At 41.2% G+C, this 25831-nt stretch overlaps 1 protein-coding gene and 1 long non-coding RNA gene across 3 annotated transcripts in view; one reads left to right on the plus strand and one right to left on the minus strand.

Moving 5' to 3' along the window:
• MPP3 (membrane palmitoylated protein 3) overlaps positions 1 to 25831 on the minus strand; it is an 82919-nt gene that overhangs the window by 15769 nt on the left and 41319 nt on the right. For both annotated transcript variants that reach the window (XM_039516387.1, XM_039516388.1), the window contains 10 exons: positions 22792 to 22899; positions 18653 to 18771; positions 16714 to 16791; positions 15382 to 15462; positions 12823 to 12960; positions 10278 to 10359; positions 8533 to 8618; positions 7161 to 7235; positions 5503 to 5699; positions 861 to 925 (listed from right to left, as the gene is read on the minus strand). In XM_039516387.1, coding sequence (XP_039372321.1) covers positions 861 to 925; positions 5503 to 5699; positions 7161 to 7235; positions 8533 to 8618; positions 10278 to 10359; positions 12823 to 12960; positions 15382 to 15462; positions 16714 to 16791; positions 18653 to 18771; positions 22792 to 22816 — 946 coding nt within the window. In that variant the 5' untranslated portion in view covers positions 22817 to 22899. The remainder of the gene's footprint in view (positions 1 to 860; positions 926 to 5502; positions 5700 to 7160; positions 7236 to 8532; positions 8619 to 10277; positions 10360 to 12822; positions 12961 to 15381; positions 15463 to 16713; positions 16792 to 18652; positions 18772 to 22791; positions 22900 to 25831) is intronic.
• Positions 24 to 14784, plus strand: LOC120392079. The gene is made up of 4 exons (XR_005591591.1): positions 24 to 297; positions 10471 to 10567; positions 13275 to 13353; positions 13460 to 14784. It is a non-coding gene; the product is annotated as an uncharacterized LOC120392079 (long non-coding RNA).

The following is a 25831-nucleotide window of genomic DNA, read 5'->3' on the forward strand; positions in this document are numbered from 1 at the left end:
ACTCCAATAAGAGCTGAATGTAAGCATTCATGGGCAGCATTTAACCAGTTACACTTAGTGGTATCACAGAACTGTCACCCAGACTCCATCCTACATTCTATGACCCCAGGAAGAGTATCATTTTCTTCTTCTTTGAGACCCTTTTACCCACGCCCCTCCATCATTAGTAGCAGCAGCTGTTGCTAATAAACATCCAATAGCTGTTTCCTTTCACATGCTAAAGCTTTCTTATGGCATAGACTCTAAGGAATGGGAGTGGTGAATTCTCCTTTCAGCCCGAGGCACAGAAGTCCAGAGGTAGGAAGTGTTCCCAACTCTTGTTTGTTTTGTTTTTGTTTTTTATCATGAATCTTGGATTATTTTGTGAGGGCCTTTAAAACCCCAGCTTTTGAAATCATAAGATTGTGATAATCTCAGTTTCCCCCTCACCCCCTCTTTGCTTAGTTTTAAGTACATTTCCAGCCCTTGAACTGGCAAAGAAAAGCTTGAAAATGTGGCCCCCCGCCCCCACCCACAGACACCCCTAAAGCTCAAAGCCCAGCAGGTAAATAGCAAGTCTAAACTTTATTATGTTTAACATCTCATGATTTTAAAATGTCATTATTTTTAAATCAATCTTATGACTTTGGGGGCTCATTCATTGTTTTTTTGTTTGTTTGTTTGTTTTTGAATGCCTGGGACTAGCAATACTGGACAAAACTTAAACCCAAATCCTTCCATGTGACAGCTAATAATCATTAACATCTATGACATCAGAGTAACAAATATTTAAGCACATGATTTTAATCATGTCAACCTACTGGAAAGTTGATATATCAACAGTGAATTCATTGAAGAAATAAAGATCTGTTGAAACTTACATAATGGCTTCTTTACAGTTTTGGAGTTTTGCAGAGTGCCTATAGTTCTTCTATAATTCAAACGCCTAAATATTAAATAGTTATACATGAGTGACTTATAAAGAGAAATTTAATATAGACAGTTTATACATATGATGGTATGGTGGATGAAGAATTAAAGCTTTTGCTTGCAACATGTTGCAAAAGGCAAATGTATCTGATTCTGGCTTAGATGCATGTTTTAAATATTAAATTTAATGACTTCAAATTGTCATTGCTGGGAAACAGGTGGAAAAAAAGATGCCAAAAGATTAATATGCCAGGGAAAGACTATCACAGAAATACAGACGCAAGTATGAAAAGTGTGGTTGTTTCCAAAGTACATTTGTTTCTATTCCCACTGTTGTTTTTTTTTCAATCTCTGTACCAAAGGTAAAACAACAAACTAAGTCCTAATTTCATTCTCACCTATGAAAGATGAGCCAAATTCTACCATTAGATTCTTCCACTTACTGAATTCAATGGGTAGTCAAAGGTTTGAGATCAATATCTAGTTCAAAATACATAATTTGAAGATATGATATTCAGAAATTATCCAGGGCCTGCCGGATGATCTTGGAGCTTCATGCTTATTCCATAAAAATCTAACAAACCAACTGAGCTAGCTGGAAAAGCATCTTGTATGGAGATGAAGTGAGACAGCCATGAATGACTCAAATATTCTAGAGTGCTCAAATTATTAGACCAGCTTCTAAACTTTCAGTTTTATCCTTAAATTTAGCTACCTGCTTTAAAACTACTTTTAACAAAAGCAATTAACTTTGCACTGATCACTGGAGAACCTTCCTTAAAGACAGTTATTTATACTACATACCAGTACACAACTCCATAATGGGGGCTAAAACAAGATGCCCAGGGATTTACATTATGTGTATTCATGAGTGGGGGAGGGGGGAGTTTAATCCCTTACACAAATCCAGAGCAGCCCCAGATCTGAGAAAGAGGAGTGCCAGAATATTTATTTTTATCCCCGGGAAGGGGAATAATAGTTTTCCCAAGATCAATATTTGCAGAATTACCAATATTCTAGAACACATTAGAGGAATACCAGCCACACTTAACTGATGTCTATGTACAATACAGCCAGGTTAGGACAGCTACTGACAAAAATATGCTGGCTGTGAGTGAGCTGCTTTGAAAATTGGCTCTGTGGCCATGGTTTTCTGTTCACGCCCCCAGGGAGTGCTCACTAATGAGATTACAGCCTGAAGTACAGCCAAAACATTTTAATTAAAAAGATGAACTTTGGTAAACAGCTGAACCCAGCTCTTTGGAAACTGTGGCAGCCTGAGTACAAGTACATACAAACAACACTACTCCAGAAATTCACTTTAATGACGACCATAGTATTAACCTTCCCCTTGTACATACTCCAGTGCAAATACTGGAACTACCAATGGGTGCCAGTGGAGGGAATGTAGGTAGCACCTTTCCCCTGTAGCCTCACAGCAGTGGGACAGGATTTACTACTTGTTCTCTCGAGCACTAGGCTGTGCCCTCCTAATTTGCTTGATGTGTTCCATAGCCAAAAAGATGGGTCAGACCCATGACCGTCCTGCCTATTATGCTTTGGACAGCAGCACATTAGAGAGTGGTGAATGCTACAGTGAGGTGCCTATTAAGCACAGTTCTCACCAGCATCTGGGTCAACCTGACCAGATGTAGAAAGATGCAGTGGGATTAAGGGTTCAGAAATTTGTGGGAGGGGAGGTTATTACTGATTATTTTTTTAATTAAAATGCCAGTGCTTTATGGAGTTCAGATGCTTGGCAACTAGCAGCAGTATACACTTCTATATAATAGCATCAATTTGTTTTGCTGCCAGTGTGTTTGAAAATTTACAACCTACATCAACAACCTCTTTGCATTTAAGGAGCTCAGAGCTGGCTTGACACTCACACTTAATATTTTAGTCTACGGTAATATATGATGCTTTTCTCTTATTGTTTTAAGAGATCAGCATGTGTAAAAACTCTATACCAGTACAAAATAGGTAACATAAGATGTTGAAATCACTGCAAGATCCTTCCACCTGCTTCACTTCAAAATCTCATGCTGTTCAAAGACATCTCCATTTGCTGTAAATACAACGAGGAGTCCGGTGGCACTTTAAAGACTAACAGATTTATTTGGGCATAAGCTTTTGTGGGTAAAAAACCCACTTCTTCAGATGCATGGAGTGAAAATTTCAGATACAGACATAAATATATACACTGGTACATATACATTCTTCATGTGCCAATGTAGATATTTATGCCTATATCCGTAATTTTCACTCCATGCATCTGAAGAAGTGGGTTTTTTAACCCACAAAAGCTTATGCCCAAATAAATCTGTTAGTCTTTAAGGTGCCACCGGACTCTTTGTTGTTTTTGTGGATACAGACTAACACAGCTACCCCTCTGATACTTGGCATTTTCTGCAATGTTCATCAATAGCATTTATAGGCAACAGCCCCTTTTAGATGCTCTCATTTTTGCATAATGCAGCCTTGTTTGTCATGGAAACTTTATAATAGCTCTGAACATTAAAACAAAAGGAAGCCTTAATTACTACACTCTGCTGCTGCAGTAATTCACTCCCACAGAAGTGGTAACTTGGGCAGGCAGTTCTGGTTTCGCTTTCCAGTAGCAGAACTCTCTCCTGAGGAGAAAATGGGGAACCCCATCCTCCTCCAGGAAAAACTGAAGTGCTTGGAGTAGTTTCTCTTTGTTCCACTATCACCAGCTGTGGTGATTCTTCACAGTAGTTTCTCTTCATCTGGACCTTAGCAGTTGTTCAGGGTGGCCTCTTTCAGGTCCTCTCCACATGGAGGTATTTTTCCCCCATCTTTGGCTCCAAGCAGTATTAGTATTGCTGTGCCCCAAATCCCAGTGGCAGTAGCAGCTCTTTAGGTGGAGATGTCTGTAATGACATCCCTAATGGTGATGGTAAGTCTTTGAGGCAGCTTCAGGACCTATCTCCAAGTGACAAAGGGCTTTTCTGGCTTGCTTGGCTCTTCCAGCTCTCAGCTCAAACTCCCAATCAGAAAAAAAAAAAACTTCTTCCTTAAAAAAGAGAGATGAGAGAGAGACAGAGAAATGGTAACAATGGGTAATGGGTAAAAAAAAAAAAAGACTTTTCTGTTCTTCTTGTCTTCTGTCTACTCTGCACAGACAACATCTTTTCAGAGAACATTTTTACATTTTAAATCACACACTCACACACACTTTTACTCTGCTCCTAAGAGGTCACAATTTAATGAGAGCTTGTGGTCCTCAGGAGCAAGCAGGATCAGGTCCTTACTTTAGATAGCTTCTCAGGACTAATATAAGGATGGCCATAGAGGGTCAGGACAATTGTCCCTCTAGCCCAGTATGCAGCCTTCTGACAGTAGACAGTGCCAGATACCAGACGAAAAAAAAAACCTTGCTACAGAGTTTGGATAGAAAACAGTTTATCTTGCGCTCTACCTTCAAGCTGTCCCAACACTATTAGTTATCAGCAGTTTCCAGGTTATAGTCTATTACTTGTTTTCTCTTATTCTTAAAAAAAAAAAAAGTTGTTCAGGATCTTCTCTCCAATATCCTTGACAATTCCAGACAATGTTTTCCTTTCTCCATCTATTATGCCTCTTGGCAGTTTCTTAATTTATCATCATGCCAAAAATATTTGTCATGTGCTTAAATTTTTATGCTGTGGTCTGAAACTCTCATCTCCATATCTGTATTACATATTGCAGATTTGGATTATGAACTACAATTTGCTAAATAATCTACTTGCTGCAGCTCAATCATTTACATATGGCTTAATCAATTTACATAATTTTAATTAGGAAATTTTGGCAACCTTTCTTCCGGATTTCATCTGAAGTCTGTTTTGGAAATGGACAAAATGCTAAGTGGTAAAATCAACCTAAACTATACAGTCTTCTTGCATAATAAAAAGGAAGGGTACCTTGTTTCTCCACTCTGGCAGCTGCATTGTGTAACATTTTCCATTCATATAGCCTCTTCTATACAAGCATTTCACCTTAACAAAATTAATTCAGCCTCAAAACCCAAAGTGTGGAGAAGATATAGGAAGTATTATCTCCATTTTGTACAGGAGAAAAGAGAAGCACAGGGAGAGAAAATTACTTTGTAATCACAAAATATCGTCCTGTGTAAAGTATTTCCAATACTGAAACAAATTTAACAATGAGAATACTTGTTATGCAATGTATAAAGCACCCTAGTACTCATTACCACATGGTATCCATAAGGTCAAGAACTTACAAAAGTTCAAGGGAGACTAGGTTAAAAAAAAAGGAGAAACTGTGTCAGCCTTCATGCTTCAGGACATAAACTAACAATTTACCACCTGAGCTAGGAAGGCTATTTGCATAATTTGTCCATTTTGAGGATTTTAGTACCTTTCTCTGGAGCTTTTGGTATTGCCACTGTCAGAGACAGGATGCTGGAGTAGATAGCCTCCTGGTCTGATCCAGTGTGGCATTTCCTATACTTCCGGTCATAAAATAAGAAGTAATGTCCCCAAACAAAGCGCAAAAGCACCACAAAAATAATATAACATTATGGTTATGATTAATGAATGTATCATCCTATAACTTTCACTGACAAACCTTTCTTGGAACTGTTTTGAAGGGATCAATCCTGCCCTGAGGTTGGTATCACCAACACGCTTTGCTTGCCACCATGTTGGATCATCCTGGCTCACAACTTCTAAGATGTGTCTCCTCTTAAACGGCAACCCTGCCTCCTGACAGGGAATGGCTTTGTCCTCTTTTGGATTATAGCAGAAGAGTGCCCTCATAAATACCTTCAAGAAAAAATAACATACGCTTTGCTGCTTGTCCCACGTAGAATTTTAAAGCACTTTTAGAATGGCATTTCCACATCCCTAAATATTATACGGATTATACGTGGTTTCATACTGAAGTGGAAGAGTATCTAGCTACACTTACACACAAGTTTGATTTGTTCACTACTGTAGGACATGTGACTTTTTCTAGGTAGTATCAAAAGAAATCGTGTGGTAGCACACCGAGGCCCAAAGAAGGACCAGGGCCTCACTGCACTGGGCACTGCACAAACATCTACACAGACAGTCCTAGCTGAAACCAGCTTTGGCTCAAGAAGGACAAAATGCAACAACTGGATAGAGGAAAAATAAGGAGAGGGACTAGGAAGGGGGAAATGTGGTAACAGTAATAGAAACACAAGTTTGTGTAGATTAGCTATTTATTTATAAAAGTTACAGGATTCAGTATCTACCAAACTTTTTTTGTACTACACAAATGGACACCAGATTTAGAAGAATATGTAATAAGCAACCTGCCAATCATTATTAGGCATCTTACTATGGTCAGAAGAGAAATGGAGCTTGACAAATATTTGAAAGGATCTAAAGTGGATTTGTGAATTGATTAGGGGAGGGTACTTCATGCATGTGGAGCTGCCAGGAAGGAGTCCTTGAAAAGGATTAGCAGACACTGGAGGCTGCAATTGTTGGGCTGGTTCATGACCAATATAGACAACTGGGTAAGTACACGGGAGCTTTAGTCATGAAGAGTCTTGAAAGGGGGGACCTGAAGTTTACATTTATGCAGTGAAGAAGTTGGAGCCAGTGGAGGGACCTCAGAGTGAGTGGGGTAACATTGTCAAAGCTACGTGCCAGGAAGATGGCAGCAGCTTTTTGAGTGGATTTCAAGAAGGCCAGAGAGGTTACAGTTCTCAAGGTTAGAGAGAGTGCAGGCCGGGACAAGAGTTTTGGTTTTATGGAGCAAGAGAAAATGCTCGATATTGGAAATGCTATGAGGGAAGATGCATCAAGAGTTAAGGCTAACCTTAGTTCGTGGTAAGTTAAAGTGTAAATCTACCCACTCTAGCCTGCTGTGTACTACATGTTCCATAGTACACTTTGAAATGGGTATAGATTAAAGTGCACAAAGAAACTTAGCATACACGGCAGCAGGGTCCACATGGGCACTTCATGTGCGACAGGCTAGCGCAGAGTAGATTTGTACCCTAACTTGTTGCAAAATTAGTGTTCATATACAGTCTGGTATCATCCAAATTATTTCTGTTTAGAAGAACTTTTTTTTCTGAGAGTACCTTATTATTCTTTTAGATATAAATCAATTTAGGGTCTCATTTTGTAAGTGGGATTTCCCACTGAAATCAGCAAGAGTCTTCCATGCACAAGAACTGCAGAACTATGCTCTAGATTTTTTATTTTTTTTTTTAATAAAAGGAGAGAGATTTCAGATGGGTTGCATACCTTGCTGTCCTTCAGACGATCTTCTTCTTTGATGGCTGGAATTATTTTTAATGTTATTGATCCCTGAGATTGAGCCTGACAAAAAGAAAAAAATACATTTATTTCCATTGAAATAATACAAAGAAACGCTGCAGCACACTCCAATTCAGTTTCTGGTGCTAGTGAATTGTCTGATCATCTCAGCCTTCACATGCCAAACCAAGGCTTTCAACTTTGAAAAGCCACTTTTTTAGCTTTAGCCCCGAAGATGTCAAGTGTATATTCTGTTCCTTTTTATCCCTTGTATGTATTACCCTGTGCGGTATCCTATTTATTATGGAGACATGTATAGTGACTCTCAAGCTAAGCCTATATTGAGGCTTGCACTAAAAATCTCTCTTCACGTTTAATGATTATATTTGCTTTCCAATTTAGACACAACTCACAAAAAAAGACAGACAGTTCTATTATTCTAAGTACAATATTGACTAATTTTTGCTGATAAAATTACAAAGGAGCATTTTAACAAGGTTTTGTCATGTTTTCTACATATTTTTTCAGGTCTGTCTAGTTAAATAACTACAGTCCCCAGAAACTCTACACTTCACACACATTCTAACTTCACCTCACATATAGGCCACTTTTGAAACTTTGAACACAGCTATTCCCTTTAGTCAGCATAACAGTTTTGGTCTAAAACAACATTAGCTGATTGACTGATCAAAGCAGTTAAATCTGCCTCCCTGACCCATCAGTTTCATTGCTCAGAGACCATGGTGAGCCAAGGCCCAAGAGGGGAGGGGAGCAGTGTGGGGGGGAAAGTTCGCTCGGGGCTGTGGCTCTGTTGGGATGAGCAGGTATGTGAAGGGGTGGACATAAGCAGGGCTTGAAAACAGGAGGGTCTGAGTGGGGCTTTAAGCAAAAATGTGTTAATGTCATAGGGGGTGAGGAGAGAGGTTTGCAGCCATGCAAGAAGCCTATGGAAGACCCATGCCTCTGACATGAGGCTTCCTTCAGCTCCCTAGCACACCACATTATGAATATACTGTATATATTTTAATGATTTTTTTTTAAAATCTGCAATTCTCATGTCATGAACCAATCATGAAAGGGAAGCTCTTGGTCAGAGCCATAGATAACCTATGTGTATCACATTTGTCATGTTCAGACTCAAACTCAAAGTTTCATGCAACTGTCTTAACTTTAAAGCTGAAAGTTATTTATTTGATTATAAACAGTTGGAATAAATTCATAAGGACATTGTAAAAATAGCCCAATTCTGTCCTCAGTTATACCTGTGTAATATTATTAACTGAGGGACAAGGGTCACCTATCTACTGCTTAACAAGCCTACTTGGTAGTAATAGATCTAAAAGTAAAAATAAGAGCAGACCAAAATCTGACTAATTTCTTCTGGTCGTTTGTGAAGCACAGCAATCCCATTGACTTCTTTTAGCTCATCTCCAACATGGACAAGACCTAAAAACAAGATAACTATATTAGAACTAATACTCAGCCTGCTAAGCTGCTTCTCACCTATTACCCACACACATGTTAACCGTATGTGCCAAATGACTTTCCATACTAGTCCTGTACTCTTCTGCCAACATTGCACCTTACAGTCTCCTGCCCTCACACTACCTGGCACTTCAACTATGACCCATAATCACCTAAAATGGCAATAGGGAGAGAGAGGACACTTTGCAAACCACATGTCTCATGGTAATGGTCAGAAGGAAGTTTGGTGTCTAACCACACTGTCTGTGTACTGGACCTGCAGTGAGGGACCATTTTTACTGCGCTGTTTTGGTACACTGCATCTGGATCTCAATCCCCTGTCTGCACTTTGGACATTATACTGGAATGTACTTGCAAAGATGGACAACTCTTATAGAATTAGAAGATAAGCTGCTAATTCTTCATGCTGAAAGGCCTCTGCTGCTGTGAGCTATTTACAGACAGCTCTCCACAGCATGGCCTCAAAAAGTCTCATGGGCTAAATTTTGAAACTATAACCTAGAGCAAATCATAAAAGGTTTAGCTTTGCTCATGCAGTCCAGTTTTGTACTCCTAGTAATGTCAGCACTAGTTACTGACCATACTAGAACTTCACAATAAAATAGCCAGCCAGCAGCTCACAATCATACCAGAGGAACATCTCTCTCCATCTGTTTTAAAGTGGAATTCCCAATTACAGCAGTGGGAAGTTCTGCACAGAATGATATGGCTCACAATCACTATGGGTCCACACACAAAACATTTAGTATGTCTTATTGATTTCTGTAAAATACAAATGACCTTATTTATTCACTGACGTCTACCTTTTACAGGAAGACTTAGTAGTAACAATAGGATAACTGGGTAGACACTCTTATTTCAGACTAATCTTTCTACAAAAGACTATTTAGAAGACCTTTGAAAAGGGTCAGCACAGTAGCCTTGGTGTGTTACATCAACAGTATTCAGAGCTGAAAGCACACTAAGTTCTGGGTTAAAAGTAAAAATAAAAAAAGCTGCCTTGCAATTTTGTTTAAGTCAAAATTTGAGACTAGTCTTCCTCATTCTATTGGCAGTTTTTATCCTATTAACCCTATTACCAGAGAATCCGATTTAAAAGGTGCATTATTGATGTGAAGCAAAAATGCTAATGGCACTGTTTTAGCCCCTTTACAATAAACGTCTTATCAGATTATTTTAATATGAAAAATGCTAATAAGAGACTAGAAGAAAGCTGTAATTTACTAATATTTCTTCATCATAGTAATATATTAGCATTGGGATTGTATTACTATTGAACTAAAAAGGACAAATTATAACAGAAATTAATGACACTTCAATACTTTATTTGCTATGTATAAAATCTCCATGCAAGCCCAATTCAGCTCATTTAATAAATTTGAATAGAGCTGCCTCTAAGAAGTGCAAGGTCAAATATATTGGGAATTAACCCTGTGGAGACTGGAGACGTGCTGTATAAGCATTTATTTGGATATCTGTAGGGTAAACATCAATATTCAAAGAGCTAACTTTGCTGCTGAGTAACCATAGGATTTCATTAGAAATTATTAGAACTTTTTACAAGTTTTAAAATGTAGTTTATAAATTGTATTTTGAAACTGCTTTTATTCAGAAACCTACCACTGCGGTCAGCTGCACCACCTCTCATGATTCTTGCTACAATCACAGCCCCTGTATTCTCATCCCTTCTGATGGTGGCACCCTGAAACATAAATAATAAACCAAGATAAAGCACTTATTTAAAGTACATTTAATGGCAAAATAATGAAAACGCTGATTAAATTTTGAAAATTTGAATTTGTTCTTTTCCTAGGGGGAAGACAATAAGTAAAATTTGTCTTCCTCTGTAACTAATTTTGCCATCAACCCAACTTGTGTTTGGACACTGCTTTTATGTGATAATCAGATGGGTGAGTACATCTGCAATCCCTTCTACCACTCTACTCTGTGCTGATTAGGCCTCAGCTGGAGTACTGGGGGGAGGGATAGCTCAGTGGTTTGAGCATTGGCCTGCTAAACCCAGGGTTGTGAGTTCAGTCCTTGAGGGGGCCATTTAGGGAAATGGGGTAAAAAATCTGCCTGGGGACTGGTCCTGCTTTGAGCAGGGGGTTGGACTAGATGATCTCCTAAGGTCCCTTCCAACCCTGATATTCTATGATTCTACTGTGTCCAGTTCTGGGCACCACAATTCAGGAAAGATGTGACTGAATTGGAAGAGTCCAGAGAAGAGCAATAAAAATGATTAAAGGTCTAGAAAACATGACCTATGAGGAAAGATTTAAAAAATTGGGCTTGTTTAATGTGGACGAGAGAAGACAAAGTTGGGACAACAATTCTCATGTACATAAAAGGTTGTTTAAAAGGAGGAGGGAGAAAAATTGTTCTCCTTAATCTCTGAGGATAGGACAAGAAGCAATGGTCTTTAAATTGCAGCAAGGGTGATTTAGGTTGGACATTAGGAAAAACTTCCTAACTGTCAGGGTGGTTAAGCACTGGAATAAATCCCCTAGGGAGGCTGTGGAACCTCCATCATGGGAGATTTTTAAGAGCAGGTTAGATAAACTCCTGTCAGAGATGGTCTAGACCAGGGATCGGCAACCTCTGGCACACGACTTGCCAGGGTAAGCACCCTGGTGGGCCGGGTCAGTTTGTTTACCTGCCACATCGGCAGGTTCGGCCGATCGCGGCTCCCACTGGCCACAGTTTGTCGTCTCAGGCCAATGGGGGCAGAGGGAAGCCGCAGCCAGCACATCCCTTGTCCATGCCGCTTCCTGCCATACCTATTGGCCTGGGACGGCGAACCGCGGCCAGTGGGAGCCACGATCGGCCGAACCTGCCGACGTGGCAGGTAAACAAACTGACCCGGCCCACCAGGGTGCTTACCCTGGCAAGCCGCATCCCAGAGGTTGCCGATCCCTGCCTTAGTCCTGCCTTGAGTGCTGGGGACTGGACTAGATGACCTCTCAAGGTCCCTTCCAGTCCTATGATTCTAGGAGTCTTACTTATCTTACAGTAAAAAAGTAACTGTTTAAAAAAATTAAATAAAACAATATGCAGAAGAGACAATGTTATTCTGAGTATTTTACTGCAGGTCTGTACAGATTATGGAGGATATTTACTTATTTTATGGGATTTGCTTATCTCTAAAAAAGCCAAGGTAATTTGGAAATCTTTAAAAAATGTACAATAAATTTTCTTTCTTAAATTTAAGATAGGGCCCTGTCTCAATCAATGCACACCTTACAAGGTGTGTCCTCCATGACAGTAGAAAATTGTATTTATATTGTATTTGGGAAATAGTATATAATTGATGACTGTTTTGTAATGTAGAAGCACAAGGGGAAGAATTGAGGTTGAATGCATAACCTTAACTTTGGCTTTTTGAATTTTTAATATAGCTTTTTTTTTTTAAATGGAATTTCCTGGTTGGTTTTTTTAAAGAGAAAATTTCAATTTGAAATATTTAGTTAGACCCTTTACTACACAGTGTAAGCTCCAGGATACAAGAACTTACTGAATGAACTTTATAGAAATGAAGAAAGAGCTTAGTGTGTTACGCTGTGTACCTTTTCAGTTGCCAAAGTACACTGAATGAGACAGTTTCATGTGAGCATTGCTTCATGCACACCTTAGGAGATGCCCAAATTCGATAGCTGCATAAGCCATGTAAACATATTTGCCATATTTGCTTAGAATGAAATTCACTCCTGTTTTCTCACCTCGGAAAAACTCCTGCTGCAGAAAGACACTGAACAGCAGTCTGAAGCTACCAGAGCCTTTCCCTACCCCAAGGAAAGGCAGAGTCTTTCCCTGTGGCAGGAAAAGGCCCCAGCAGCTCCCTGTTGCAGAAGTCTTTCCCTGTGCTGGGGAAACACTTCAGCAGTGGGTCACTACAGTGCTAAAAATAGCAGTGTAGATGGGGAGACACCCCTTGGGCGAATAGAAAGCCCTGTAGGGCTATACCCAGGTCTGTACCCACAGGGTTCAGGAGCGTCTTTACTCTACTAGTTTAAGCAGTGCCTCACTGTCTATACTGCTATTTATACTCATGTTAAGGGTGTGTGTAGTTTATGTACTCTCCATACTGCAGAAAGGAGTGTGCAGTGTAGATGTACCCTAAGGGTGGGACCACTCTTTGACTAGAGACGGAGTACCTTATACATACCAAAGGCTCTTTATTCTTCACTAGACGAACAATTTTAACTGATTCTTCATCAAAATCATCATCAATATTGTCTGGCAGAGGGGGAAGGACCGGGTCAAAGTTCTTCTGGGCAACAGTATCATGTACTACAAGCATTGCCTGTACAATAAGAAAAAAATAAAAGATTAAAATAGTACAGGCCAAATTGAGAAGGATGCCATTTCTCTTATTCCAGACATAAGAGCTAGTGCAAAAAGAGCCTAGCCACTCTGGTGAAAATCCATATACTGTTTTCTTGGCAAGCATAAACTATTTCTCATCTAAAACAGTGCAAAGGTTCACAGCTAATGTAATGAGTTTCTGCTCTGCCTGCATTAGTGAAAAAGGAAGTTAAAGATCCAATTTGTGTTAAAAAGACACCTACATACTCAAAGAAAGAATCCTGAATATTTCCTCTTTCCTTCATCTTTAAGGGCCTGATCCTGTACCTCTGACGTCAATGGGAGTTTTATTATGGACATCATTAGGAACAGGATCATGCACTAACTGAAAGTGAGGAATGATAAAGAAAGCACTTAACTGCTTCTTCAAGTCACCCTTTAAAATTATCTTGCTTGTGCAGGTTTTTGTGTATAATAATGCTTTGCCTTTTTTGCAGGCAAATACTTTACACTTTTCATCTGCTCCAATCATTTGCTCTTCCCTGGAATGATCTAGCCACAGACGCATTTAGCATTAGAGAAAAGAAATTGGAAAGACTGCATTACAGTGTTTGTCTTACATCACTAAATATTTCACATAATGGATATTTGGAAGCTTAGATGACAACCAACCATAAAACTTCATGGGGAGTCTACTGGTATATTATATCACATTCTATGGCTACATCATCTTTTTTTTTTAAATTTAACTTTCAATAGCATATGAAACAACAAAATTGCCTGGAACAAGAGCTTTAGTTTGATTTTTGGATTCACTTTGTTCTATAACATGTTTTTAACCTAGTTGTGTAGTTAAAAGGTTTAAATATAGTTTGCTACATTTTGATTCGTGGCCAAAATGTTTCGACTAGCTCCTAAAGAAGCCCAATTGAGTTAACATTTGTCAAATATTTTGCAATCTTGAAAGGGAAGGAAGGTTCTTTGTAAGTGCAAAATCTATATTTATAATATTTAATTACTGCTGTTCTATGATTATCGAGCAGCCAAATAAAATCCACCAGCCCCCGCCCCCCAAATTAATAGGTTACGGCTGTGCCTGTAACATAACTTTTCAACAAATTGAAGTAAACTGGAGAAGGGATTCTTGAATAATAGCAATCCAAATAGAGACATGACCATGAGGCTCCACAGATTCTTCTAACTTATTTTTGCAACTCTGTCAAAAACAAAACAAATGGTAGAAGAGAAATAGCATAGTTTACTGGGCTCATCTACTCAAGAGCTAATGCACAGAACCAAAGTTTTGTTGCTCACAGTCCAATTTTTAAAGTAACTAAGATTTAAACTGGCTCTCCCAAATTACACATGGGCTCTGGTGATCTAACTGATCCTCTCCCGCAGCTCCAGGGATCCTGCACCGACTGAAACAGATGAGTTAAAATAAGTTCTTCAGAACAGTCATGAGCAATTAATTAATTCCATGGCTGGTGGGAGCAGTAAGATGGGGACAATGCTCTCTTCTCCCACCTTAGAAAATATGTAGGAGGGAAGGATAACGACCCTTCCTGCATTAGGAGACTGTAGCAGGGCGATCACCCCGCTCCAGCTAAAAAGGGGTTAAGAGCCAGCCCTTGGAGAAGGCAGGAGCTGAGAGAAAAGGCTAGGCAGATTGGTGAAACAGCCACAGCTGGCCCTATAAAAGGGCTGTGAGCCAGGTGCTCACCCCTACACTCTCTCTAGCTTATGAGAGAGAAGGACCTGGCTGCCTGGGAGCTGAGAAGGGTACCTGAGGTGGAGCAGTGCTAGAGAAGGGCAGAGGGAGCTGGGGAGTTCCAGCCTGGTAAAACTGCAGGCCTTGCTAAAATGCCAAAATAGGTACTGGGGCTGCAGAGAGGCAGTCCAGAGATAGGCAAAGGCAGCAGGTCCTAACCTCCTTGCCGATGATGAGTGGCTTACAGACTGCAGTCTGCCCCAGTAAGTGGGGCTCGATGATGACTGGCAGTAGCCACTGAGGCAAGGTGGGGTAGAGGGCTGGGGTGACCCAGATTGTGGGTTACTGCTGGGGGCAGAACCCCAGTGTAAAAGGGTACCGGGGTTTGGGAGGGACACAGGGGCCAGTGGCAGGTGGGACACTGGCCTGCAGAGGGTGCTCTGGGCTGGAAGAGCTAATTCCCAGGACAACCAGAAGGTGGTGCTGTGCTGGTGCCCTGCCACAGAGCCCCCCATGCCACAAACCCCTTGTCAACTTGATCTGCAGAAGGAGACCGATTCTGCACAGCTCTTAAAATGTGTAGGACTAGAACCCTGTCCTGCAATCCTTGGGGTCTCCCCCTCCTCTTAGGTCATCTTAGTTGTAACTTGGCCTTAACAATGTTTTCTGTCTGGGAATCATGCGGAGGCTTAGGAGGGTGTGTTTTACCCGAAGATGTGGTGTTGACAATAGCTGAAGCAGCTCTTTTTCTTCATTATTCACTGGTGTAGTCTGCAATTCTTCAATTACCTTAAAAAGTTAACAAAAGAACATAAGGCAATATATTTGCAACTGGATTTTCTGATCAATGTTTGTTAATTTCTGTGTCACCTTTCAAAGAAGCAACAGTAACTGAAATATGCATTTAAAGGCAATCTCAATAAAATATGCCTCTAACCTGCTTTACTATGTGTATATGATAGTAGTGCCTGAATGTGGACAGAAATTGAGGCCTTTAGATGTAAATCCTAAACAAATACACCAACACTAAACTCTGTTGATTAACTAGCCTTTACTAGTACATTGTCATGGGGATGTGATAGACAGTTTCAAATATTCCAAATACTTCCAGGCTTTTCAGTACATGATAACATCCCCTGGAGCAGTGGTTCTCAACCAGGAGCCTGGGGCCCACTGGGGGGGCCGTGAGCAGGTTTCAGTGGGGCCACCAAGCATGGCCAGCATTAGACTCACAGGGCCCAGGGCAAAAGCCAAAGCCCCATCGCATGGGACTGCAGCCTGAACCCCACACCCAGGGCTAGGGCTGAAGCCAAAGCCTGAGCAACTTAGCTTCATGGTGCCCCCTGTGGTTTGGGGCCTTGAGCAGCTGCCCTGCTTGCTACCTCCTAACGCCGGCCCCGGCTTTTCTATGCAGAAAAACAGTTGTTGTGGCACAGCTGGGCTGTGGAGTTTTTATTGCATGTTGGAGGGAGGGGTTCAGAACCCCTGCCCTAGAGACCAACTTCATGTATCACTGAAGAGTGCCCTTCCTGATCAATTATAAATGGGTACAGATGGGTTCTATCACATTCTCCTAAGCCAGAAAGATGTAGGCTATGATGGTTCTCCGTTCTCTTCAGTGTTTATACCCTGACCTCATACTTGGTAAGGCAACTCCCATCCTTTCATATATTTATACCTGCTCCTGTATTTTCCACTTCATGCATCTAGCCCACAAAAGCTTATGCACAAATACATTTGTTAGTCTCTAAGGTGCCACAAGGACTCCTTGTTATCTTAGCCTCAGTAATATCTTGTGGCAGTGAATTCCACAGTCACACATGCTGTAAATTATGTCCAAATGCTCCCTCAAATCTTCTTTTAGGAGTTTGTAAACTCATGTGTAGCAACAGAAACAGGAATCAACTTTTTTTTTTAATATGTGAGTTGTGTTTTAGTTCAGTCTATGCAAGAGTAACTTCAGTTGGAGACTTTCAGTTCTTTAGTATGTAACTTACAAATCTATGACATCAAAAAGAATTTACTGGACAACATACTTACATCCTCAGCTAAAGCTGCTGCACTATGTAAAACGGGGGTTGGACTCTGTCTTTCATAATGGCGGAGCTTTTCATGAATCTGAAACACAGGTGTTTTCAGGTAAGTGACTACAAAGGTCAAGAATTCCTGATTTTTTGATACCGCAATGTATTGGAGGTCATTAGCTGAAAGTCTTATTGCTGAAACCAGAAGGATCTATGTCCAAAGGAAATATCATCAAGGCAACTAATGCATGGGAGATTGTCAAAGGTGCCAGAGGGTTTTAGGAGCACAAAGCCCAACTTGTGCTCCTAAATCCCTTATGCCTCTGAAAGAATCTTCCCTTCAGTGTAGCTTGGAGGAAGAAAAAGAAGACTTGATTGATGTCTTTGACCTTTTGCGTTAAATAATCATCTAACAGCTATGTGTTAGTACTCTGCCCATATTCAGATCTCACTGATCAGACTTATAGCAGGATCAAATCACTACTTTGGATACTCATCAGTGATGATGACAAATCAGCAAAGAAAAGGATTTAAATGAACATTCTAATATTACTAGTGTGTTAACTGGCATTACTAATTCTATAGTGGTACTCCCCAAATTAGTCTTCTGGACACTTTTTATTAGTCCATGAGGCATATTTTTACATCAAATGGGGCATATTCTTTTGTCAAATATTATAAGTGTTAATGCAGTGGTCCCCAAACTTTTCAGGGTCATGCCCCCATTTAGCCCTGGGAGCCGGGGCTGTGGCTCCCAAGGAGGGGGCCATGGACAGGGGTAAGGAGGCAAAGGCTGGGCCCACAGTAGGGAGCGGGGCTGAGGCTGAGAACAGAGACCTGGCCAGGGGCCAAGAAAGCTGGGGGCGAGGCCAGGAGCCAGGGCTGTAACTGGGTGGCGTTCCCTCCCCGTCCCCCATGGGGGCTGGCCCATGCCCCCCATGCCCTCCCAATGTTTTTCCATGCCCCCTAGGGGGGGCACACCCCACAGTGTGGGGACCTCTGTGTTAATGAATGATCCATGTCAAGAGCAGAATAGTCCTGCTATATTTTTGCTGCTGTTGGTGGGAGAATATCTTGTGAAGTTGAGGTCATAGGCACTGACTCCATAGGTGCTCCAGGGCTGGAGCACCCACAGGCAAAAATTGGAGGGTGCTCTGCACCCACCAGCAGCCAAGCTCCCCACCCTAGCTCATCTCTGCCTCCACTCCTGAGTGCACTGCATCCCTGCTTCTCCAACCAGTGCTTGCCACCATGAAACAGCTGTTTAGCAGCGTAACAAGCTGTGGGAGGGAGCGGGGAGGAGCAGGAACATGGCACGCTCAGGGAAGGAGGTAGGGAAAAGGTGGGGCCGAGGTGGGGATTTGGGAAGGACTCCAGTAGGGGCAGAGAGGGGGCAGTTGGGGCAGGGACTTTAGAGAATGGGGGCAGGGCAGGGGTGAAGTCGGGCCAGGGGTGGTCGAGCACCCACCGGCGCCAGGAGAAGTTGACGCCTATGACTGAGGTTCTATGGTTTAAAGGAAAAGTCTGATTATTGCACTCTAAAATGTTTTCATTACTGGGCACTGATACTTGCATTTATCAATTAGTTAATTGACAGTAAAAAAAAACAAACCTCCAAATAGAGAGAATTATTAATTTAACAATGAAAATATCAATTATGTAACGAGAATCCCCCTTCTGATTCTTAGTGATGGCAGCTTTCTCCAACTTCAAAATGACATTCACTTAAAACTAGGCAAAATTTCATTTCAGAGCAAGCAAAAAAGAGTAATTTTCACAGGATAGTGTTCATGTTTGTTGTTTTAAAGTAACTTTAATATATGTATTATCTCTGTTCAGTTTTCTCTTCTATAGAAAAACAAGCAATCCTTAGTAACACAATGTGGCAAAGAAATTAGGAATACTGAGAAATACAGAACACAAAGAAAAGGAAATTTTGTGAAATAAACATTTACCTTCATTAGATAACTAAGACTTTTTTCACTGAAGACATCTCTAAGGAATCCCATTTCTTCTTTGTGATTTGAATCAGGTCTTAGTTGAGATGTCAACAGGGCCAAAGTCTCATGCAATCCTAAATTAATTGCAAAATATAGAGAACAAAAGCTTTGTGGATAACTAACATCTCATCTCATCTCATAACTAACAGCGCTCTGTTATTTCATTGTTTATCATTTTATTTGACCAGTACAATAAAATTGTGCTTCTGATAATTAAGGTTATACTGAGAGTTGCAGAATATTTCCAATCATTGCTCTTGATTTTCAACTCCCTTTTTAAACAGCAGATCTTACATGAATGTTCTACGTGTGCCAAAACCGGCAAAGGCAGAATCCATTTATTCTAAGATTGTAAAAAATCACAACTAGTGAAATTTTGCTCCCTGTGTCTGATGTTTCCCTGGGTTCCTATAACATTGGTATCTCTTTGAAATGCCCAATCACTCATCTACATTATAGCTTGGACCTAAGCTAGAGTAACCCACTTGCTTGCACTGCAGCATTGAGAGTTGTAAATAAGGAAAGAAATCGTATGAAGGATCCATATTTTGTTGATGTGGACACAGCTGCAAAAAGACAGACAGAATTAAGAGGAAGGTCACAACTTTTATTAAACTTTAAACAGAGGGGAGGGGGACACTAACCACCTATTACCCATGCTGTCCTGTACCAGGCATTTAATTTGTTCCAGTGTAGGAGTTACAGGGCTTGTTACCATATAAACCTACCCCAAGTTACGGGTTTCCTCTGCCTATCAGGCAGGACTCAGCTGTCTCTGAGTCCTAGACCCTACCCCCAACCCATTAAGGAGACAGAGGGTGCAGAAGAGTGGGGACCTTGGCTTGCAAAGGGCACAAGGTCTCACCCTGTCCCATGAGCCCAAGGCCCATCACCAAAAGCCCAGGTCTTTTACCTCTGGGAACCATTCATTTTATTCTCTTAACTGCACTGGGAACTGGCTGCAAGTTGCAACAAATAAACAACTCAACCCAAGTACCTCAGTTAGGTATTGAGCACATTCCTACTTAACCACTGTGGCTTGAAGGTGCTGCAGGGAAAGCAAAAAGCTCCTGCCTGGAATGGAGCGAAAAGAAGTGCCACAGCCCCCTGTGCCCCCAGGCTGAATCCTGGGAGGTGGGGAATGCTGGACAATCCGCAACCATCCTCACAACTAGATGTTTGACTCCCAGTGGAGAAGCTACGTGGTGTTTCTTAGCAAGTGTCTCCCTTCCTCACTGGTGGGCCTGTCCCCTTTCACCGCTGGCCTCATCGAGGTCCCCCTCTGTTGAGGCAGGTGGGTGGCATTTTTTGTGTGGAGGAGTCGCCCACCGAGCTAGCTTAGCATTCAAGTTAGCAGTAACGCAAGGAACCTACAGGCCTGTATCCTGTAAGGCATTCGCTTAAGCAATGAGCATAAGGCTTTGAGGCCTATGATCCTTAGCAAAAGTAAGTGGCCCAACAGTGACCCTGAGTTTTGGGGAACTGGGAACCATTGTGCTGGAATGGGGATTTTGTACAAAACAAACACTGAACTGATGCTAGGCTTGGATATTTTAGGATAAAAATACTGGCAGATGCTTAACCATGAACTTGCCTTGGCAACAAATTGACGTACATGATAAGTTAAAATCATTAATATACTAACCAATATAGGATAAGGATACCCCGGCATTATTAGGGTGAGGAAGTTCAATATGGGCAAAGGAAGATGAGCATTTGTATGACTATCCATGGCAAATATCAGGTCCTATAATAGGCCAGATCACCATGTTAAAGAGATCTGGACCATCGAACTTATTTGGCATGCCAGGGACAGAGGAGATGACCGCTTGTCTCTTACCACCAGATTCCTAAGGGTGTGAGTATATATAAGGAATGCTACAAAATATCAGCTTAGCTTTATATTACTGCTATCTTTGTATGTGGTTTGGAGCAGTTGTGTCTTTAAGTAGTTTTTATTAGCCCAACAAGTAAAGTTTTGCTTTGCCCTCAGAGTGAGTGTCATTGTTGTACACATCAGCAGGGGCGGCTCCAGGCCCCAGCACGCCAAGCGCGTGCTTGGGGCGGCATGCTGTGGGGGGTGCTCTGCCGGTCGCCGGGAGGGCAGCAGGCAGGGTGCCTTTGGCGGCATGCCTGCGGAGGGTCCGCTGGTCCCGCGGCTCCGGTGGACCTCCCGCAGGTGTGCCTGTGGAGGGTCCGCTGGTCCAGTGGTTTGGTGGAGCCGCGGGACCAGCGGACCCTCCGCAGGCACACCTGCGGGAGGTCCACCGGAGCCGCGGGACCGGCGAGCGGCAAAGCACCCCCCGCGGCATGACACTGTGCTTGGGGCGGCGAAATGTCTAGCGCCACCCCTGTCCGTCAGTGTCTGGTTGGGAAACCCAAACTTCATAACTTTGCTTCTGTTATGTCTGATTCTGGGACTGGAACCCTATAATCCCCAACTCCTTAAATTAGTAATTAATGGGAAATCAATAATAATTAATAACCACTAAAGAATCGAGCAAGGGGAGGGGAACTATGTGGGAATGACTACACAGCAGCCGGCGGCATGCCTCCCTGCCCAGACAGACTTGTGCTAACTCTGCTTGAGAGCGTGCTAAAAATAGCATTGTGGATGTTGCAGCGGGGTGGCAGCTTGAGGTAGCAACCTGAGTCCAAGCCCACCCAACCCTCTAGGTTTGAGCTCAGGTGACTAGCCTGAGCTACCAATGCTGCAACAACCATACTGCCATTTTTAGCACACTAGCTCAAGTAAAGCTAGCATAGGTCTGCCAACCTCGGCTGGGAGGCATGCTTCCACTTACTGTATAGACATACCCCGTGGGCCAGAATCATCAAGAAATGAGTGTGGTGTACCCATTAACTGTGTGAATGTGATTTCCATTGTAGGCAAGCAGGCTGGCAGGACACGCCCAGAGTCACTCTCTGAGAGTGGAACTAATGGGGAGGGGGAGAAGTTTATAAAGAGGAGGAATGGGAGCCATGGAAAACTCAGTGGTGAAACAGTGCAAACGCAAGGATGGTTTGCTGTAAGGACTAAAGTTCAGGGATTTTTGCCAGTTTTAGATTCAGACTGCAGGCTTCTTTACCTCACTGGAGAAGAACATTAGAATTTCAGCAGGCTGTGCTAATTGCAGACTGTTGTTGCAGAGATTCAAAGGAAGTTTGAAAGAGACTGTGGAGCTATCACTTGTTTCCCAGACTTTGAGGAGCTTGTGTGTCCTACAAAGGGTTTGGACACCATTCCACAGAGACAGAATGGTAAACCCTCCTAGAGCAGACTCCTAAAGAAGTGTACATAGATGTGTGCTTTTCAATTTGTGATCGTACCAAGTATTAAACTTAGGGGAAAAAACCCTGCGAGTGTTTATCTTTAAAGGAGTTGACATTCACAATTGTTTCAAGGGTAATAAGTAAACTATTTAGAGATTTAGTAAACATTTTCCTTTAGAGATTGTCACTCTCCTTCTATCTGATTTAACTCTGTGCAATATATGTAGACAGATTTCTGAAGACAAAACTCTGGTCTGTACCATAGCAGAAAGGTAAGCTGAGACACAGGAAGGGGAAAGAAATACCATACTGGACGTTTGCATGTTGCCTTCCTGAAACCCATTATGCTAGCTAATGAAATAATGCTTTTAGAAGTCTGTACCAACTGAGTTGATGGATGGATATGCCAGGATCTGTCAGCTATTAGCTGACGCTAATATTGTCCTAACAGGTGCTATTTATCTGGTTAGAAAGAAGTGACATAAAAAGTATCAGAACTGTAGGAAAATGATCTTTATTGTGCATGCATAGAGAACAGCTCTACAAGCTGACAGGCCTATGTTTGTCCAGTAGGAGCCTGGCCACCAGATTACATTACTGAACTCCGGGTGTGTCACCAAACTATGTTCCTCCTGAAACCCGTCTCTTTATCCAGTCCCACGCATACTGTGATATCTTTGATTTTTAGTACTTGCGTTGATGGGAAATGAATTTGTACAATCTCAACTCTAAGTTAACAAATTAAATTACAGATAGTCTTTTGTGTGAGAACATACTAGGATTTCAGCCATTCTTAAATTGAAAGTATGCAGACCAATTACCTGAATCTTCCGATAGCACTGGCATAGCTGTTGTCTTTTGCTAGAGACAAATGTTCAACTTAAACCAAAATGATTTTCTTCTTGCAGGACTGCGATTCAGAAACAGTCCTGAAACAAGCAAAGATAATGTCTGAGGTCAAGTATCTCGGACATACAGATATTTTATTATCCTGTGTAATACTAGCATTTTCATCTTAGTGCATCCTTCTTTAGTAGGTTGTTTGGGCTAACTATGATCAGGGTCCAATGCCCAATGCAGTTATGTGGCTATACAAATGGTAACATAATATCTTTTTGCCAAGGTGTTGCACAGCTCTTGATGCTGCATAATCCAGAAAATAGCCATTTCCATGCCTGTTCGAGCTCCTCTGCTTATTAGTCCACAATTTTAGGCACTTCAGGAATACCACAGAGGGGCAAACTGATAACTGGCTAGGAGGTAATGGGGCAGCAGGAGCATGATATAGGAGGGGAACACCACAAGGGACTTAAACAGTCGGTGGGAGCAGGAGTAGGGAGCTGCCATCATCTATCAGTTTTGCATTCTGTAGGAACAGTGTTGGGTCCAGGCATAAGCAGGTGCAACTCTTATTAAAGTCAATTATTTCTAGTTCTTAGATGAGAAGGTAGCATAAGTTAGAGCAGGGCAACATCATTGTACACCCCTGTTATTTCTTTTCTCTATTATGCTTCCCCTTTCACTAGTAAATTTCTCAATTTCAAATAGGAACAAACAGTTACTCTGCCCCTCGAGATCGCACATTCAAGACAAAACACCCATTATTGAGAGTTGAAAATGGATTGGGGGTTCCAAAACAATCTTTGTACTTTACTCTTGTAAAATTAATTAAAATATGCTTTGCAGAGAAATATGCAACAGCACACAAAGGTTGCTAAGAAAAAAAACCCTGAATCCTTTACTCTTTGCACACTACCTGTCTTATTTGGCAAAGTCGTTATGGATAGGTCACAAAGTTTCATTCCAGTATGCAGCTGGAAAGCTTGTCTCTCTCACCAACAGAAGTTGGTCCAATAAAAGATATTACCTCCCCCAAATTGCCTTTTTCATTCCAGTGTCATGTGAAAGTAGTTTCAATCTGTCACCTCTCATCTTAATTTTGTTTATGAAGAGTGCATCCTCAGATAGTTCATTTTCTTATTGCTTGGTGGCATTTGTCAGTTTAGTGAAGTACAGCTCCCCCAGGATTTTACAGAAGTGACTTTACTCTCTGTGATACTGATCTCATTCCTTTCTGCTTTGAAATGTCTAATTAGTCCACCTGAGTATTACCATTCAAGAAAATTTATCTCAGTTCTCTCAAGCTCATGAATACAGACAGGGCTAAAACTTCAACTTCACCTGCATGTAGTTAGTAGATTCAGTCAGTGTCACACGAATGAACAATGGGTGAGCTGTGGGTCAGAGTTACAAATTTAGCAAAGGGAGAAAAACCAGAAAGTCAGGAAACTACTACAACTATAGAAAAATAAGATCCCCTAGGAAGCATGTTAGTTTTGCAAAATTCCAACAGTAGCTCAAATAGAAATAAGTCTCTCCCACCCACCCATGACCTGGGAGTTCCTTGCTGCTGTTGCTTTGGTCTGCATTGTCTGAACAAACCTAATCTAGACTGTAAACTCTCTTGGGTAGAGACTGGTCTCAATATCTGTGCCTTGCACAGGGCTGAGTACATTGTCACAAATAATCATAACAAAAGAATGTATGACATAACTTGCAAAAAAAAATCTCATTTCTTTAGACAGTGCACTGAATCTGGTTATTTTATTAAAACAAACTAGATATTCCCCCTACTAACCTCTGCAGATTAATTACCGGTATATAATGCCCTGTAGAGGGTGAATTACTGTATGTGGAAAATGTTCCTTATAATTAAGTCTGTCATGCTATGTTAAGCCAATTTATTTTATTTAAATCCCTAGAAAATATTGTATTCAATCCTTTTTTAAACTTTCTTTTTTCTACATAGCTCCAATAACAAGCCATCAAGGTACAATCATTTGAATAACCTTCCTCATTTTCCAATATCAAATTAAGCATTAATGCAGGCAAAGGTTATGTATTAGATAAAACCAAGTGGTCTCATTAATGTCAATGGGACTATTCATGTGCTTGAGGCTTAACATACAGTATGCTTTAAGCACTTTGCTGGGTCACACCCAGAGCGCTCAGCACCTTGCAGGATTGAGCTCTAATGTTGTCCAGTAGTCCCCCTGGCCCAATATCCTGCCTCTTATAGTATCAATAGTGAATGCTAAGAGTTTCCTCCAAGTTATATTTTGTTTATTGGAATGCAGACTTCATTGTTACAATTTATAAAGTGGGTATGATGCATGATCTGTCCAAATGATATAGGTGTTACCGTAGCAAGTCACCAGCCACTTTGTTTTAAATCTAACTTTCTCTTTCACTTGCAATAATGATATCCTGTTTGGCATTCTCATTATAGTATTTCTTCTGTTTTAGTTTGCTGGCATATTGCGGCTTGTAACTACTTAAGGCTCAGTTGTCTGACTGGTACCAAGTTTTTTGCTCTGCCCATAATTTTCAGAACTGGTGACCTAATAAAGAATTGTGATACACATTGTGATATTCTTACAATGCTATATATTGATTCTAGCCTCCTGCTGTAAGTATTATGAAATTTCATCTGTAGAGAAATCCATCATATGCAACAATTTCATCTCTACAGTACCCACAAAAAAGCATGGTTGGAGGTGACTGGGCTTTTTCTATAGGTCATCAATCTAAATTTATTCTCTGAGGTTGTTGTAAGGCTCAGCTGAGGCATTTTGTGTTTCTTGTTTTAGCTTCTCAAATACTGTTCTGGAAATGGGTTGTGTGAGTTTTTACGTCAAACTCCTTTAAAAACATGTCTGGTATAAGAAGGCCTTTCCAGGCCCAAATTTCAGATTGGACAAGGAGTTAAGTGATAATTGTTTTAAGTCTAGGCAGCGTTTTGTGCAATAATTTCTGTATTGTGATTTATAATGGTTTATGATCGGTTTCTACCTAGCTTTA

The sequence above is a fragment of the Mauremys reevesii genome, linkage group 27 (genome assembly GCF_016161935.1).
Source record: "Mauremys reevesii isolate NIE-2019 linkage group 27, ASM1616193v1, whole genome shotgun sequence".
Classification (NCBI taxonomy): domain Eukaryota; kingdom Metazoa; phylum Chordata; order Testudines; family Geoemydidae; genus Mauremys; species Mauremys reevesii.